Source organism: Centropristis striata, chromosome 18, assembly GCF_030273125.1.
Source record: "Centropristis striata isolate RG_2023a ecotype Rhode Island chromosome 18, C.striata_1.0, whole genome shotgun sequence".
NCBI lineage: Eukaryota > Metazoa > Chordata > Actinopteri > Perciformes > Serranidae > Centropristis > Centropristis striata.
The window spans coordinates 18,865,482-18,878,143 of NC_081534.1; the positions used below are offsets into that span (position 1 = coordinate 18,865,482).

The window sequence follows — 12,662 nt, forward strand, 5'->3', positions numbered from 1 at the left end:
GCCCCTGAGGCTCTGTGCAAAATTTTGGCCGACGACCACTAGGTGGCGCTCTTTAAATTGAAGTATTTTATATCTCCAAATCGGTTGGTCGGATTAACACCAAACTTGGTATACTTATTGTCAATGCCCTCCTGAGGATAACCCTTGAAGGTTTTATTGATCGGCCCCTAGGTGGCGCTCTGGTGGCAGTCTAGTTTAATATTTGGCACTGTGCCCAGACCATAAGACTTAAGGCAATGAAATGCATTATCATTATCATGTTTTTTTTAAAAATCTTTTTATCTATGTTATTTACTTCATACTGCAAACAAAATCTACCTCTGGGTACAAATAGAGTCCTCATACACACACACAAAAGAGGCACATATCACACATCATTCAACTTAAGACAGTGGGAGTTAAGAAATGGCAAGTTAAATAAAAAATTATTAAAAGTTCTTAGAGGTCCAGACTATACTTAGATATTGATGTGAACTAAAATACGAATAGCAAAAAAAAAAAAGAAGACAGAAAAATAAACAAAATAAAACAGCAAAATAAAATAAAACTTGTTTTGGCTGTAAAAAACGTAGATAAAAGTTAAAATGTATATATAGAAACATACATAAAAGCAACAATAAATAGACACCTGTGCAAAGCATAGCAGGGACAAAACAGTTTTTGTGTCTTTTTGTTCTACACCTAGGGATTGTAAACCTACGCCCAGAGGGGAGGAGCTGAAATTCTGTGTGCAATGGATGGGAACTGTCATTTAAAATTGAACCAGTAATGCACTGTAATTGTTTCGTGTACAAGGTCTCCACGTTGAGCTGTGGCTCACCAATCAGTCTGCTAGACCACTTTACTATTTGGTTGATTTGGTTGAGTTTTTATTTTTCAATGAGAGGTTGCCATCGGGGTGTGTGCGTTACAGGGGCCAGTCTACACCACCCCTATGAATTTCATTGCCTTAAGTGTTATAGTGGCGCTGTGGTGGCAGTCTAATTTCATATTTGGTACCGGGGCCACAGTATAACACTTAAGGCAATGAAATTCATAGGGGTGGTATAGACTGGCCCCTGTAACGCACACACCCCGACGGCAGCATGCCCTGGCATGCGTGTACTGCGAGGGCCCGTTCAGTACTGCTTGCAGTCCTAGTTCAAGCTTGTTTTTCTTGTGATTTTGATGATTTTGGCTTAGAGATAATGAAAACCCCAAAACTCAGTGTCTCAGAAAATTAGAATATTGTGAAAAAGTTCAATATTGGAAACAATGGTGTCACACCCTAATCAGCTAATAAACTCAAACCCCTGCAAAGGTTTCCTGAGCCTTTAAATGGTTTCTGGGTCAGTAGGCTACACAATCATGGGGATGACTGCTGACTTGACAGATGTCCAGAAGACCATGGTCATTTTGTGTCTTTTTTTTTTTTTTTTTTTTAGTAATTTTATGTCCTTTTTGGTAATTTGTGTCTTTTTTGGGTCATTTCGTGTCTTTTTAAAATAATTTTGTGTCTTTTTTGGTTTCTCTGTTTCTTTTTTTTTTGTCATTTTGTTTCTATTTTTACGTTTTTTTTTTTTTTTTGTCATTTTGTGTCTTTTTAAATAATTTTGTGTCTTTTTTTGATCATATTGATACTGCCTCCAGCCGCCCCCAGGTAATTTTTATTTGAGACCCCTGATGTAAATAATGCACAAACCGTAGCGTATTGTTGGTATTTTTCATTATTTGAATCTGAACGTATTGCGTATCGTAGTGCACGCCAGTGGAAACTGTGACGTCACACACCCGGGTGTTACTTTGGCAACCAGTTATCAACAAAAAAACCAACCCAGTTATCAACAGGCTGCAGTGGATGTGGCGTTAGCTTGCGATATCGGTGCCAGTAACAACTATTAAGATAAATTAAACTGGGTAGAAATGGCTCGAGCTCACGCGGAAAACGTAATTAAAAACATTATTCGTGAAATCGTGCAGGAGTGTGCAGTGAGAGGACATGCGGTGTCCGACACTTTGGTGGCTTTCATGGTCAGTATTGTTAATGCTTCATAGTTCAGTCAGTTCACACACACGCTGTAACGCTCTCCGTCTCTCTCTCTCTCTCTCTCTCTCTCTCTCTCTTTCTCTCTCTCTCTCTCAGGTAAAAGCTGTTGTGTTGGACCCAAGAAATGGTTTTAATGGTGATCGCACACTTACCAAACAAGACATCCAGAAACTTCAAGAGGTGAATTGCCATGCTAATCTATCTATCTATCTATCTATCTATCTATCTATCTATCTATCTATCTATCTATCTATCTATCTATCTATCTGTTATTATTGGCCGAAAGTGTTGTTTCCACACATTAAGTTTTAAAGCCTTCTTTACACTGCCGAATTCTGGTGTTCATAATTAACAACCTTGTTTGATGCCCAACAGGGTGAATACTGAACTTCTAATCTCCATCTGCAATATTTTCTTACAGCTGTGTCTGGATAAACTAATGGAAAAGTGCAGTCCATCCCTTGACACCATGAAAATGCAAGTGTATTTTGATATGAACTACACCTCCCGACGTAAGTGTTCTGTATAAAATGACATACTAATGACCCATGTTCCTGAAATGGGTGGAATCCACACTAACTAAATGCATTGTCAAGATGAATGTAGTTTTTGGTGCATGGGCCAGCCACTATAAGGCTGCAACTAACTATTATTTTCATTATTAATGGTTCTCATCATTTAATGTGTCAATTATTTGTCTGATGTATTGACTGTGCTGACAGAAAATAGTGAGAAAAGCCTATGACAAATTCCCAGAGCCTAGCTGTAAATTCTTTGTTTTGCTCAACCAACATTCCAATAACCACTATTCCATTTCAGCGATATAAAACAGAAAAACAGCAAACCCCCACATTATAAAAACTGGAGTATTGTAAAAATCTAATACAAGCCTTCATTTGGTCATGCCTAGATTATAACAATGTTCTTTTTACTTTCCTAAATCAATAAGCCATAGACAGACATCAGACTGCAAAAGGCTCTTGGCATCAAAGCAAAAAAAAAGGAAGAATGTTAAACTTGTTTTAGCTAGCTCTTTTACTGTAGAATTAATTCAAAATGTGTAATGTTAACTTTAAAAGCACTGCATATTTACACACAAGATCTTTAGGGACATTTAAAATTCCCATTCAAAGTATTATATGAATACCATGTCTAAATGGGTTCTCGTGTTTATACAGGGGAGTTTCTTGAGGAAATCCACCGGGTGATTGAGTCCAGGCTGAGTCCAGTGAGCAGAGAGATCACTGACAGCAGAGTGAAAACACGCGAGGAATTAGACGATTTGTACCGTAAAATCATCACCTATATCCAGCTGAGCTCTGGCATTGACTCACCTACAGATGTCAACACTCTGCAAGAGGCTACAGGTTTCACTTGAACTTTCAGTTTTTGAGGAACTAGTCCTTGATAGTACACTATTACACTTGCTCTAATGCAGCTTCAGATATATGTGAATGCAGCAACTAACATCTTGTGGGCCAATAAGGAAGTAATGATTATGAATGAATTGTATCCCAACTCTTGATTTGTCATCCTCTTTCCCCAGCTGCCCTGCAGAGCGTCTTTCCTCAGACTGAACTGGGAGCTTTCATGGTGCTCTTAAAGAGGGACAAGGAGCAGCAGCTCAAGGAGCTCGCCATGATTGTCACAGGGATCCGACTCTTTAACAAAGCCAGCAAGATGGGAGCCGAAGAGATTGACCTCCGTGAACTTAGTACAGTACACCAGGCTGCTGACATAAAACATCATGTTGCATGTCATTGGTAACGCTTTATAATAAGGTCCTTAATAACCATTAATTAACAAGTAATAAGACATTGTTCTCGCTTTAGATCCGGTAGTTGCAAAAAGCATAGTTAACTTATAGTTAACTTATAATAGATGAGCAATAAAGTAATATCAATAAGCAAACAAAATAAGATTAATAAAGGCATGGCAAAGACATAATGGGTGGGTCATGGGTGTTTGTAATGCTATTATGAACAATTATAAGATACTCATGAGGCTTTTATTAATGTTCTTAAGCATTTGCAAACTGCTAACAAGTCTCTTATTAGTGCTTATAAATCTCTTATAGCCTGCTATTAGCTGTATTATAATGCCATTATTAACACTTATATAAGCTTATAAACACACAATAATGTTAATAAGCATCTTGTAAGGACTTACAAGGGCCTTATTACTTGTTAATTAATGGTTATTACAAGGACCTTAAAATAAAGCGTTACCAAGTCATTTGCCTTTTTAAAAAGATGAGGCACATTAGCAGACTCGGTAGATTAGATGCTTATCGGAATATTTCTAAAGCTTTAACACATTTTTATGTAAAAATACCAAGTGGGGCTGGCCTAGCATGGAGTTCACTGATATTCATTAGAGGATTTATGGTACTGGAGGTTCAACGTTCAGAGTTGATATGATGTGTTTTTGATGTGGTTTGCTGAAGGAGGAGAAGAAGCAAAGAAGTGGCGTTCAATGCACATTTAATGCACACGAGATTTAGCTCTCTCATGCTATTGAGTGAATGCATAAATACAGTAGAGAGGGATCTTAGATAGTTGTGGCCAGTGCCATCTATTCTGGTACATTGAAAGTTCCTAAAGTTATAACAAGAATGTCCTTTCATAGTCAGTCTGTCAATACAGAAGCAACACCTTTCTCAGGCTCTGACAGTGCAGACGTTAAGACTGTTTCCTAAAATATACATGCATTCCTACGTGTAAAGTTCTGTGCTGAGTCTACAGTTGCATACTTTATAGGATGGCAATAAAACATTCTAACAAGAGTCAGGTTCAGATGTTTTATGGAAAACACCTATATCAGTCAGAATCACAAAATCAGGCTGCCTCATCGAACATGTAGAATACTGCCTATGCATGAGTGTAAACTTTTATTTTGTGTGTGTTCTACATCATCAGATCTCCTACATTCTCTCCACAGTGCCTGCAATTCTTAATGAAGCTCTTCCAGTCACCAGTAAAAGTATAGAAAATGACCTGAGTGTATCACAGACTTTGGCATGGAAATTCACAGCTGTGCTGGAGAAGCTTACAGAGCCTGACAGTCAGCCTGGAGAATGTGACGTGCCTAGTGTCCTACTCAAACAGGCCCTCTACAATGTCAGGCAGCATGAAGTTTTCCTCAAAATGTTACTGGTGAGGTAACACAAAGTAATGGCTTGTGTCAGTGTGGTATTTTCATGTACCTTACATCTATTACTATTTTAACCCTTAATAGGGCACTCATTGAAATACTTGCAAATTCCAAATTTCAACCCTAGAGAATATTGGAGGATATTACATACTGCCAGAATGTGTAAAAAAAAAAAAACATACGAAAATAATATTTTGAGAAAAAAGTTTACGAGATTAAAGTGGCAAATCTACGAGAAAAAAATGCGCAGATTTATGAGATTTAAAGTGGTCAATCTGCGAGAAAAAAGTTGCCTTTCCCCACTTTTTTCTTGTAAATCTGCCACTTTTTTCGCACAGATTTGCCACTTTAATTCTCTTAAATCTGCGACTTTTTTTCTTGGAGATTTGCCACTTTAATCTAGTAAATTTGCAACTTTTTTCTCAAAATATTACCTGAAGTTACCAAATATAGTTCTTTGCCTGATGAAGGGTTAATGTAAATTTATATGTTTAATTGCTGTTTTATGTGTGTATGTATGTGTTTTAAGTGAAATGTATGGTAAAAAAAAATGATGTATTGTTTTTCCTTTACACAAGGCTGATGCATATGTATGTGCCAAGCATGTTGAAATCATACAGACTGAGCTGTCATCACAGATGAAGCTGCTGAAAGAAGTTGTGCAATCAAAGACAGCAATTCCAACAGCAAAGGTTTTTGTAAGTGTCTTGGTCACTGCTGTTGTGTTGCTACTGTTATTGTTTCTTGTTAAATGATCTCTGAAAGAGATTAGTTTAATTTTATTTCTGCAGCCCCATTTTTGTCATTCTTCATATTGTCTTTCAGCCACTGTTTAAGTCTCTGTCAAAGCTGTGGTCTGGACTTCAGGATGAGGCTGAGCTGCTGAATATCCTCAACAACATCATGCACAATCTGCAGCCATTCGTTGCCTCTCAGGCCAAGATTTTTTCTGAGGCTTATTTGGACGGCCTGCTGGAGGCATCCGAGGTGAAGACGGATGAACAGAGAACGACTGAGTCCACAGGTATGGCTGATGTCAGTATGTCAGCCTCTAAAGTGATAAATTCAATGTTCCATAAGTCTTACAAAACTAAACTCCAGAGAGAAAAATGTCTCTGGACAAAGCTTACATAAGTGCTGAGCTTAAATGTGGTTGTTCTTCTTCATTTTTTTCTTAAGATGAGCGCATTGTTCCAGCTGAGATGAAGACCCAAGAATGGCTCCTGCCTGAAACAACAGCCAGTTTTGATAAGCTGCCACTACAGTATAATGGAGTCTGTGGCTACACGCTTGTGAAAAATGATGGGCTTCTACTTCCAGGTACTGTTCTCATGATACACCACTGTGATGTCAGAAAAGGTGTTCCTTCTTTGTCAAATATGGACATATGGGTATAGGTCTCAGCATGATTCAAACAAACTAGGTCACATTGCTGAATCCCACTGCCTTCCCGATCTCCATTAATTAATATATACTTTAATTTTTTGCTGCTTATCTGGTCCAGATTGGGGTTGCAGTAGACTAAGTCTTCCAGCTCTTCCAGAGTGTTCCCAGGCCAGATAGAATAAATCACATCAAATCAAAATTACTTTATTTATCCCCGAGGGTAAATTCAGTTAGTCTGGTAGAATGTCTGTGGGAGCGAAGGATCTTTTGTATCTCTGTCATGGTCCATCTTACCCTCACTTTTGAGGGACAAGACTCCAAGATACTTGAACTCCTTCACTTGTGGTGACCCACTTCCACCCTTAAGGGGAATTTTCAGACAGGTTACCATCTCCTCTGACTAGGAATGAATTCTCTGGCTAATGTTGTGAACTCATTAAAAACTACACATACTCCCATGAAGTTGAAATAATTTTGTTTTCAGACACAACCTTCTGTTAACTGTGCTTCAAGAACAAATCACATTGTCACAATCCCTTCATGGAAAGAGGTAAAAAATATTTTATTCTAACTTTATGGGCAACCGGGCATTTAGTTATTTTTTATGCAACAAAACAACATGGTTAAGGTTAGGAAAAGAACATGGGTCTACTGGGTGAAAGTCATGAGACACCACCAGCAGTTTCTTGGGTCAAAGCTCTGGGTTTGTTTGACCCATCCATCCACGTCATCTCAATTCCTATAGCTACCCTGCACGTCCAACAATGTTGCTATAGGCGTACACTGTGCATTAAAAAGCAGCGCCAAGGACTCCTGACCCAGCATCCGAATGTGGCGAGTAAGTAGTTTGAACAGGTTGAAACAGAACAGGAACCCATACTCCCAAAGCAACCCCACAGCACACCTCAAAGGACACACATACAGGTAGACTTGAGAGGCTAGTTCTCTAATGCCTTGCAAGGCTAAGTAGTGTAATCGTCATTTGAGTAAACCCTCTAGCCCCCTTTAAAAAAAAAAAATAGGAGCCACTACCCCGGCCTGTCAGACCGCGATCTCACTTTAAGAATTCTTTGCCTCTCTTTGAAGTTATTCATGGTGTTGCATTTGGTTGTACACACAACTGACTGTGACATTATAGAGAGAAGAGTTCAAGCTAGTGGTGTACAGAGACGTTTATATCGGTATTGGGGAAAAATATTATTATATTCTTGATATTTTAAAGCATTAAGCATTCACAGTACAGTAATTAAATCCAGTTTCAGAGACACATGAGCAGAGAATCCAACTTCAGGGGTTATAATGTGTATTTGCATGATAGTATCTGACTGGCTGTGTTCCCAAGCTACTTTCTTTTGTTTCTTTGAAGTTTCTGTCACTATCCTGTAAGGTCTGATTCCTCTATGTTAATTACATTAAGTCGCGACTTCACCTGTAACTTTCCCCCAGCCCTTTGATCATGTGAGACTGAATTTCTGTATAAAAGTGTAAGAGTTTCTTTTGTCGAGAGAGAACGCTGAAGGACTTCTCTCCGTGCTGCACGAAACTAAAGGCTTGATTGATCACACCGGCTTGCTGCATTTTTCTTCAGAGACTTAAAGACACTCAGTATTTTGGGAAGAAACTCCACCTACAGTATCTGTATCAGTCCAACCAACGAAATGAGCTGTGCCTTTATGTAGGCTATGTATGTATTTGGATAAAATACTTAAACTGGCTGTGGTTTACTAAATGTTGTATATTGTAATCTAATAGTCTTGGTAATTTGCAATTATTATTCTCTGTCTCTTTTTATTTTTAACTGTGCTACTTTTCACAATAAATGCATTTTGTTTAAAGGGCAAAGCATCTTTAATCTACTCTACTGTGCCTGAATTCTATTCATTTTGTAATGTTTGACATTTCTGTTGCAGGTAATCCATACATTGGAGTCTTCAAACTAAAGGAGAAACTCTATGTTTTTAGGTCCAAAGAAGCTGCCTTAAAATTTGCCTCCAGTCCAGAAGACTTCATTGCAGAGGTGGCAGAGAAAGCAAAGCACTCCCCTGAACTCATTCAGCTCCTCAAACTCCATCAACAGTTTTCCTGCGTCAGTCCTTACTCAGAGGTTAGCAGCCTCTTCCACGTTCAGTATTCCTAAAGCACATATTTCATTTACAGAGACACAGTTTTACCAAACAAGTCCCATAGCTGAAAGGACTCACTATACCTGCATTCTATTAAGCAGCCAGACAGATTTTGTGGGATTCAAAAATGCATTAGTTGGTTGTTATTAATATTTATCATGTGTATTTATTTTATAGACTGTGTTACTACCTCTGGTGGTATTATTCAGAATGAATTGTGTTGTGCTGCTGACTGCAGTGCTTGCTACTACCTGCCTAGAAACCTTTCCCAGACTCTAACTTCACCCAAACTGTTGCATTGTGGTTTTGCAGATTCAGCCAGGAGAGAGTTTATTGGTGAAGCCCATCACGAAGTGTGAGAGCGGCACCCAGACAGACATCCACCCAGTGGAGACAAACAATGATAAGTCATACGAGTGGAATGAGTGGGAGCTGCGACGAAAAGCTATCAAACTGGTGAGTCAGAAGTCATTAGATGCAATTCTGTGTGATATCAATAAATAATAGCCATTGTGTATTTGTTTAAACTTCTCTAACATCAAGCAACACACCAGCAACTGCATTTATTGGCACTATATTAAGTTTGAAAGGAATACATAATATTTTTTTAATGTCATAATTCTAGGCTGATCTCTTAACCAAAGTGACACACTCAGTGCAGACTGATATGAGCCACATGAGACGGGAGAATGTCACTCAGACCTGGCTGCCTAAAGATGCTGCCTGTCAAAGCAAGAGAGATGGTGAGAGCAACGTGCCCAAACCTTAGGTCGACCTGGCTGCAGAGAGACAGACATGTGGTCAAAAAGAACCTGACTAGGTCTGTGGAAGAATAATCATAGAAAACATTTGTTGTTGAGTGCAATAAAAGTGAATGTAAGAATTTTCTTATGGTTTTTGTTTTCCACCTCTGATAGAGCACAGTCCACATTTGCTGCCCTAAACTTTGTTTCATGTAAAGTAAAGAATGGGGCACAACACACTATAGCAGTGGTTCTCAACCTTTTTGAGTTGCGACCCCCAATTTAACATGCATGTTACGCCAAGACCCCCCACCGACCCCTTTTTCCGCTGTGCTCACTGAACAGAATCTCATGAGCACAGTTCAGATCATACAAAATCAGTTGATACGACGAATTTTGGACAAATAATGAAGCAGATAACAACTAAAACATCTCCCTGTCTGAAATTATGTCACTTCATTTTAATTTTGTGCATTTATATTTTTTCCAAAATGATTTGGCGACCCCCAGAAATCATCTCGCGACCCCAGTTGGGGTCAGGACCCCAAGGTTGAGAATTGCTGCACTATAGGACAAGTAGATTTTAATTTTCATTTAACATTGTGACTTTTTTTCATCAAATGTTGACTTTATTGTGGTAATATTTTGTTCTGAAAACATAGTAAGTAAAGATAATATATTTATTTAGTATAGCACCATTCACAGAAATAAAATTCACAAAGTGCTTCACAAGAATAAAAAACAAATAAAAGATATGCAAGCTATACACAAAGGCAATACAAACGTACAAGAGAGAAATTTATTCATGAAATCTCAGAGAACACACATGGATATACACTACTTTGAACATTAACAGAAATCTTGCTGAAACATATGAGCTATTGTTGTCCAGGGGTTTATAAATTCATTATAATGAATCAATTTTTTACATACACCTTTAAAGAGGTTACTTCTCCTAACAAAAGATACAAAACAGAACAGAGAATAAATCATGCCTTGATGTGTGTTGACTCAGCAGAAATAACAAATGAGAAAAGTTGATCTAAAGAAGATTTGGGTATGTTAAATGTGGTTAAAACAGCATAAAATGATGCTTAGGTGTTACATATATATTCTGACAGTGATGTTTAATAGTGTGGAAAGAATATGTATTAATGTTACTGAATTTATTACCATATATTGGTTAAAAGTAGTCCGTTTTGGATTCATAAATTAACTGTAAAACTGTGGTAAATTTGTGGTGTTTTGGGGCCCTGTAATTGTTGGTAACTTAGCTACCATGTCATTTTGCCTTATGTAAACAGATTGAAACAGTTTTCAAGGAAAAGCCAAATATATGTTAATGTATGTTATTGTTATTATTCTCATGCATTTGACATTGTAATAATGCATGATATTCTCCTCACATACAAGTATTTCTGCTACTACAATGCTGGCACTGCTTTCACTTAGGAGGTCAGTAAATTTTACAATTGTGTTTTTAAGGCCAGTTGAATGGTTAATGACATTTGATGAACGTCAGAATAAAACATTACGCCAAGTTGATCACAAACACATAAAGTGTCTCTGTCCTTGCTGCTTCACAGACCCCCAGGACTATGCAGCAAAATAGCTCCTGGCCCAGCTACCCCTCGGCTTGAGGCTGGTAACACTGGTAAGATCAGGGCCCTGTAGAAGCTGAGCATTTAGTGATGTTCATTGATATCTCACTCCACAGTCAGACACAACTCTGATCTTCCTTTTAGTGGGATGGTAGACTCCGTGATGTGGTATGTACCATACTTTACCATCACCACGGTCCAGCTCCTTTTCGGGCATTTTCTCAGCATTGCCTTTAGTCAGAAGGTCATTTATAAAGGTGTCCTTCAGAAACCTCTTTTTCAAATAACACAGGCATTGTTCAACAACTCTCCTGTTGTTTGACATGCTGATGTCACCGTTTCTTAAAGGCAACGCAATCTGATAATGCCTCTCCACCTGTTTCACCTTTGATACTCCCTTGACATTCCTTATTGCTCCTCAATGCTGCTTTCGGGGAAGTCATTCTGAAATTGTTGCTGCCAGTGTTCATCCAGGTTCACGACTGAAACTCTGTTGACAGTTATTTGAGGATGCTCCCAGTTAACAGTATCTGCACTGCTTCCTGTCAGTGGACCATTGACAGTCCAGCCCAGCAAGGTTGGAATAGCATATGGTCCATCATTCTCGCTACATACCACTTCCAGAGGTTCCAGTGCTTTAGGAACATTGGTTCCTATAAGTAGCTCAATTCCTGCATCAATCTGAGGTAGGCGAATGAGTTTTAGATGTGACCATTGTTCATTTAATGAACAAAACGTTCAAATAAACTGCCATTAAGTGAAAATACAGTATGAAAAGGTCAAAGTTTTGAGACCAAACCGGTAAACGTAATTTTTTTAAATTTCTATATAACGTTATATATAACTTTATTGACAGGTTGCCGTGGTTACGCATTATTCTGCTTCTCTCCTGATGACGGCTCGCCTTGTTAGTGACCTGTCAATCAAAACTAGCCACGCCCCAAATCAGTATTATCAATGGCAGCAATATCAGTCATATCAGTGTTAGGCAGAGGGAACATGTTCATCATTATGGTTTAGGTGTGGTCTGATTTAAGTTATCCTGTTTCTGAAGATGTATGAGGTGTTTGCCCACACTTTGCGTAATGAGTTTTCACAAGCATATGATGAGCATTGGCATGATGAAGAAAATCTAATACTATTACACATCAAGTTAATAGTATTGATGGCTGGCTGCCCGAAAGGTTTAAGATTGATATATGTATCCTAACAAAATGTTAGTAACTCTATTTATAATAATGCCATCTTCAAAGAATTGTTTTAGTGTAATTCAGATATTTTCCTTAATTGATTCTTTGATTCTTTAGGGGAAAAAAACATCAAAGGTATGTTTTAAAGATGAGTGTAAGAGCCACTTCTCCCTTTGTATGCCTCTGCGTTTATTTGATGTAATTCATTTATTTGTACACTAGGTGGCAGTCACCTGCAATGTGACTCTATAAACAGACAATGGCTAATTGGGGCAGGTGTGTTGCATACCTGCAAAGCAAACAGCTTTTTGACCATAATTGAAAGCATGAGCATGATCATGGCATCAATCAATGGGCTCAGTTATTGTCTTTTTTATTATTAGTGTTACACAATGCACTGAAACATATTTGTCTTTATCTACACTGTAATAAGAAAAGTG

General features: G+C 38.2%; 1 protein-coding gene across 2 annotated transcripts; it reads left to right on the forward strand.

Moving 5' to 3' along the window:
- Nucleotides 1–1,816: 1,816 nt before the first annotated feature.
- On the forward strand, nucleotides 1,817–10,940 carry cfap206 (cilia and flagella associated protein 206). 2 transcript variants are annotated; one of them, XM_059355715.1, is made up of 12 exons: nucleotides 1,817–2,010; nucleotides 2,123–2,206; nucleotides 2,448–2,538; nucleotides 3,205–3,393; nucleotides 3,573–3,740; nucleotides 4,967–5,181; nucleotides 5,818–5,877; nucleotides 6,005–6,203; nucleotides 6,359–6,499; nucleotides 8,476–8,669; nucleotides 9,001–9,144; nucleotides 9,314–10,940. In XM_059355715.1, exons 1-12 carry the CDS (start codon nucleotides 1,903–1,905, stop codon nucleotides 9,455–9,457), a joined length of 1,737 nt encoding a protein of 578 aa, XP_059211698.1. In that variant the 5' UTR covers nucleotides 1,817–1,902; the 3' UTR covers nucleotides 9,458–10,940. The 2 variants fall into 2 exon arrangements, with proteins under 2 accessions (XP_059211698.1, XP_059211697.1); XM_059355714.1 differs by having other exon boundaries at nucleotides 5,758–5,877; nucleotides 9,314–10,937.
- The last annotated feature ends 1,722 nt before the right edge of the window (nucleotides 10,941–12,662 follow it).

Excerpts from the sequence above, each read along its gene's own strand:
- cfap206 (XM_059355714.1), top strand. The coding sequence starts at position 1,903 with ATGGCTCGAGCTCACGCGGAAAACGTAATTAAAAACATTATTCGTGAA. Across the intron at positions 2,207-2,447 it reads ACATCCAGAAACTTCAAGAG|CTGTGTCTGGATAAACTAAT; the intron begins GTGAATTGCCAT and ends ATTTTCTTACAG. Across the intron at positions 5,182-5,757 it reads TTTTCCTCAAAATGTTACTG|GCTGATGCATATGTATGTGC; the intron begins GTGAGGTAACAC and ends CCTTTACACAAG.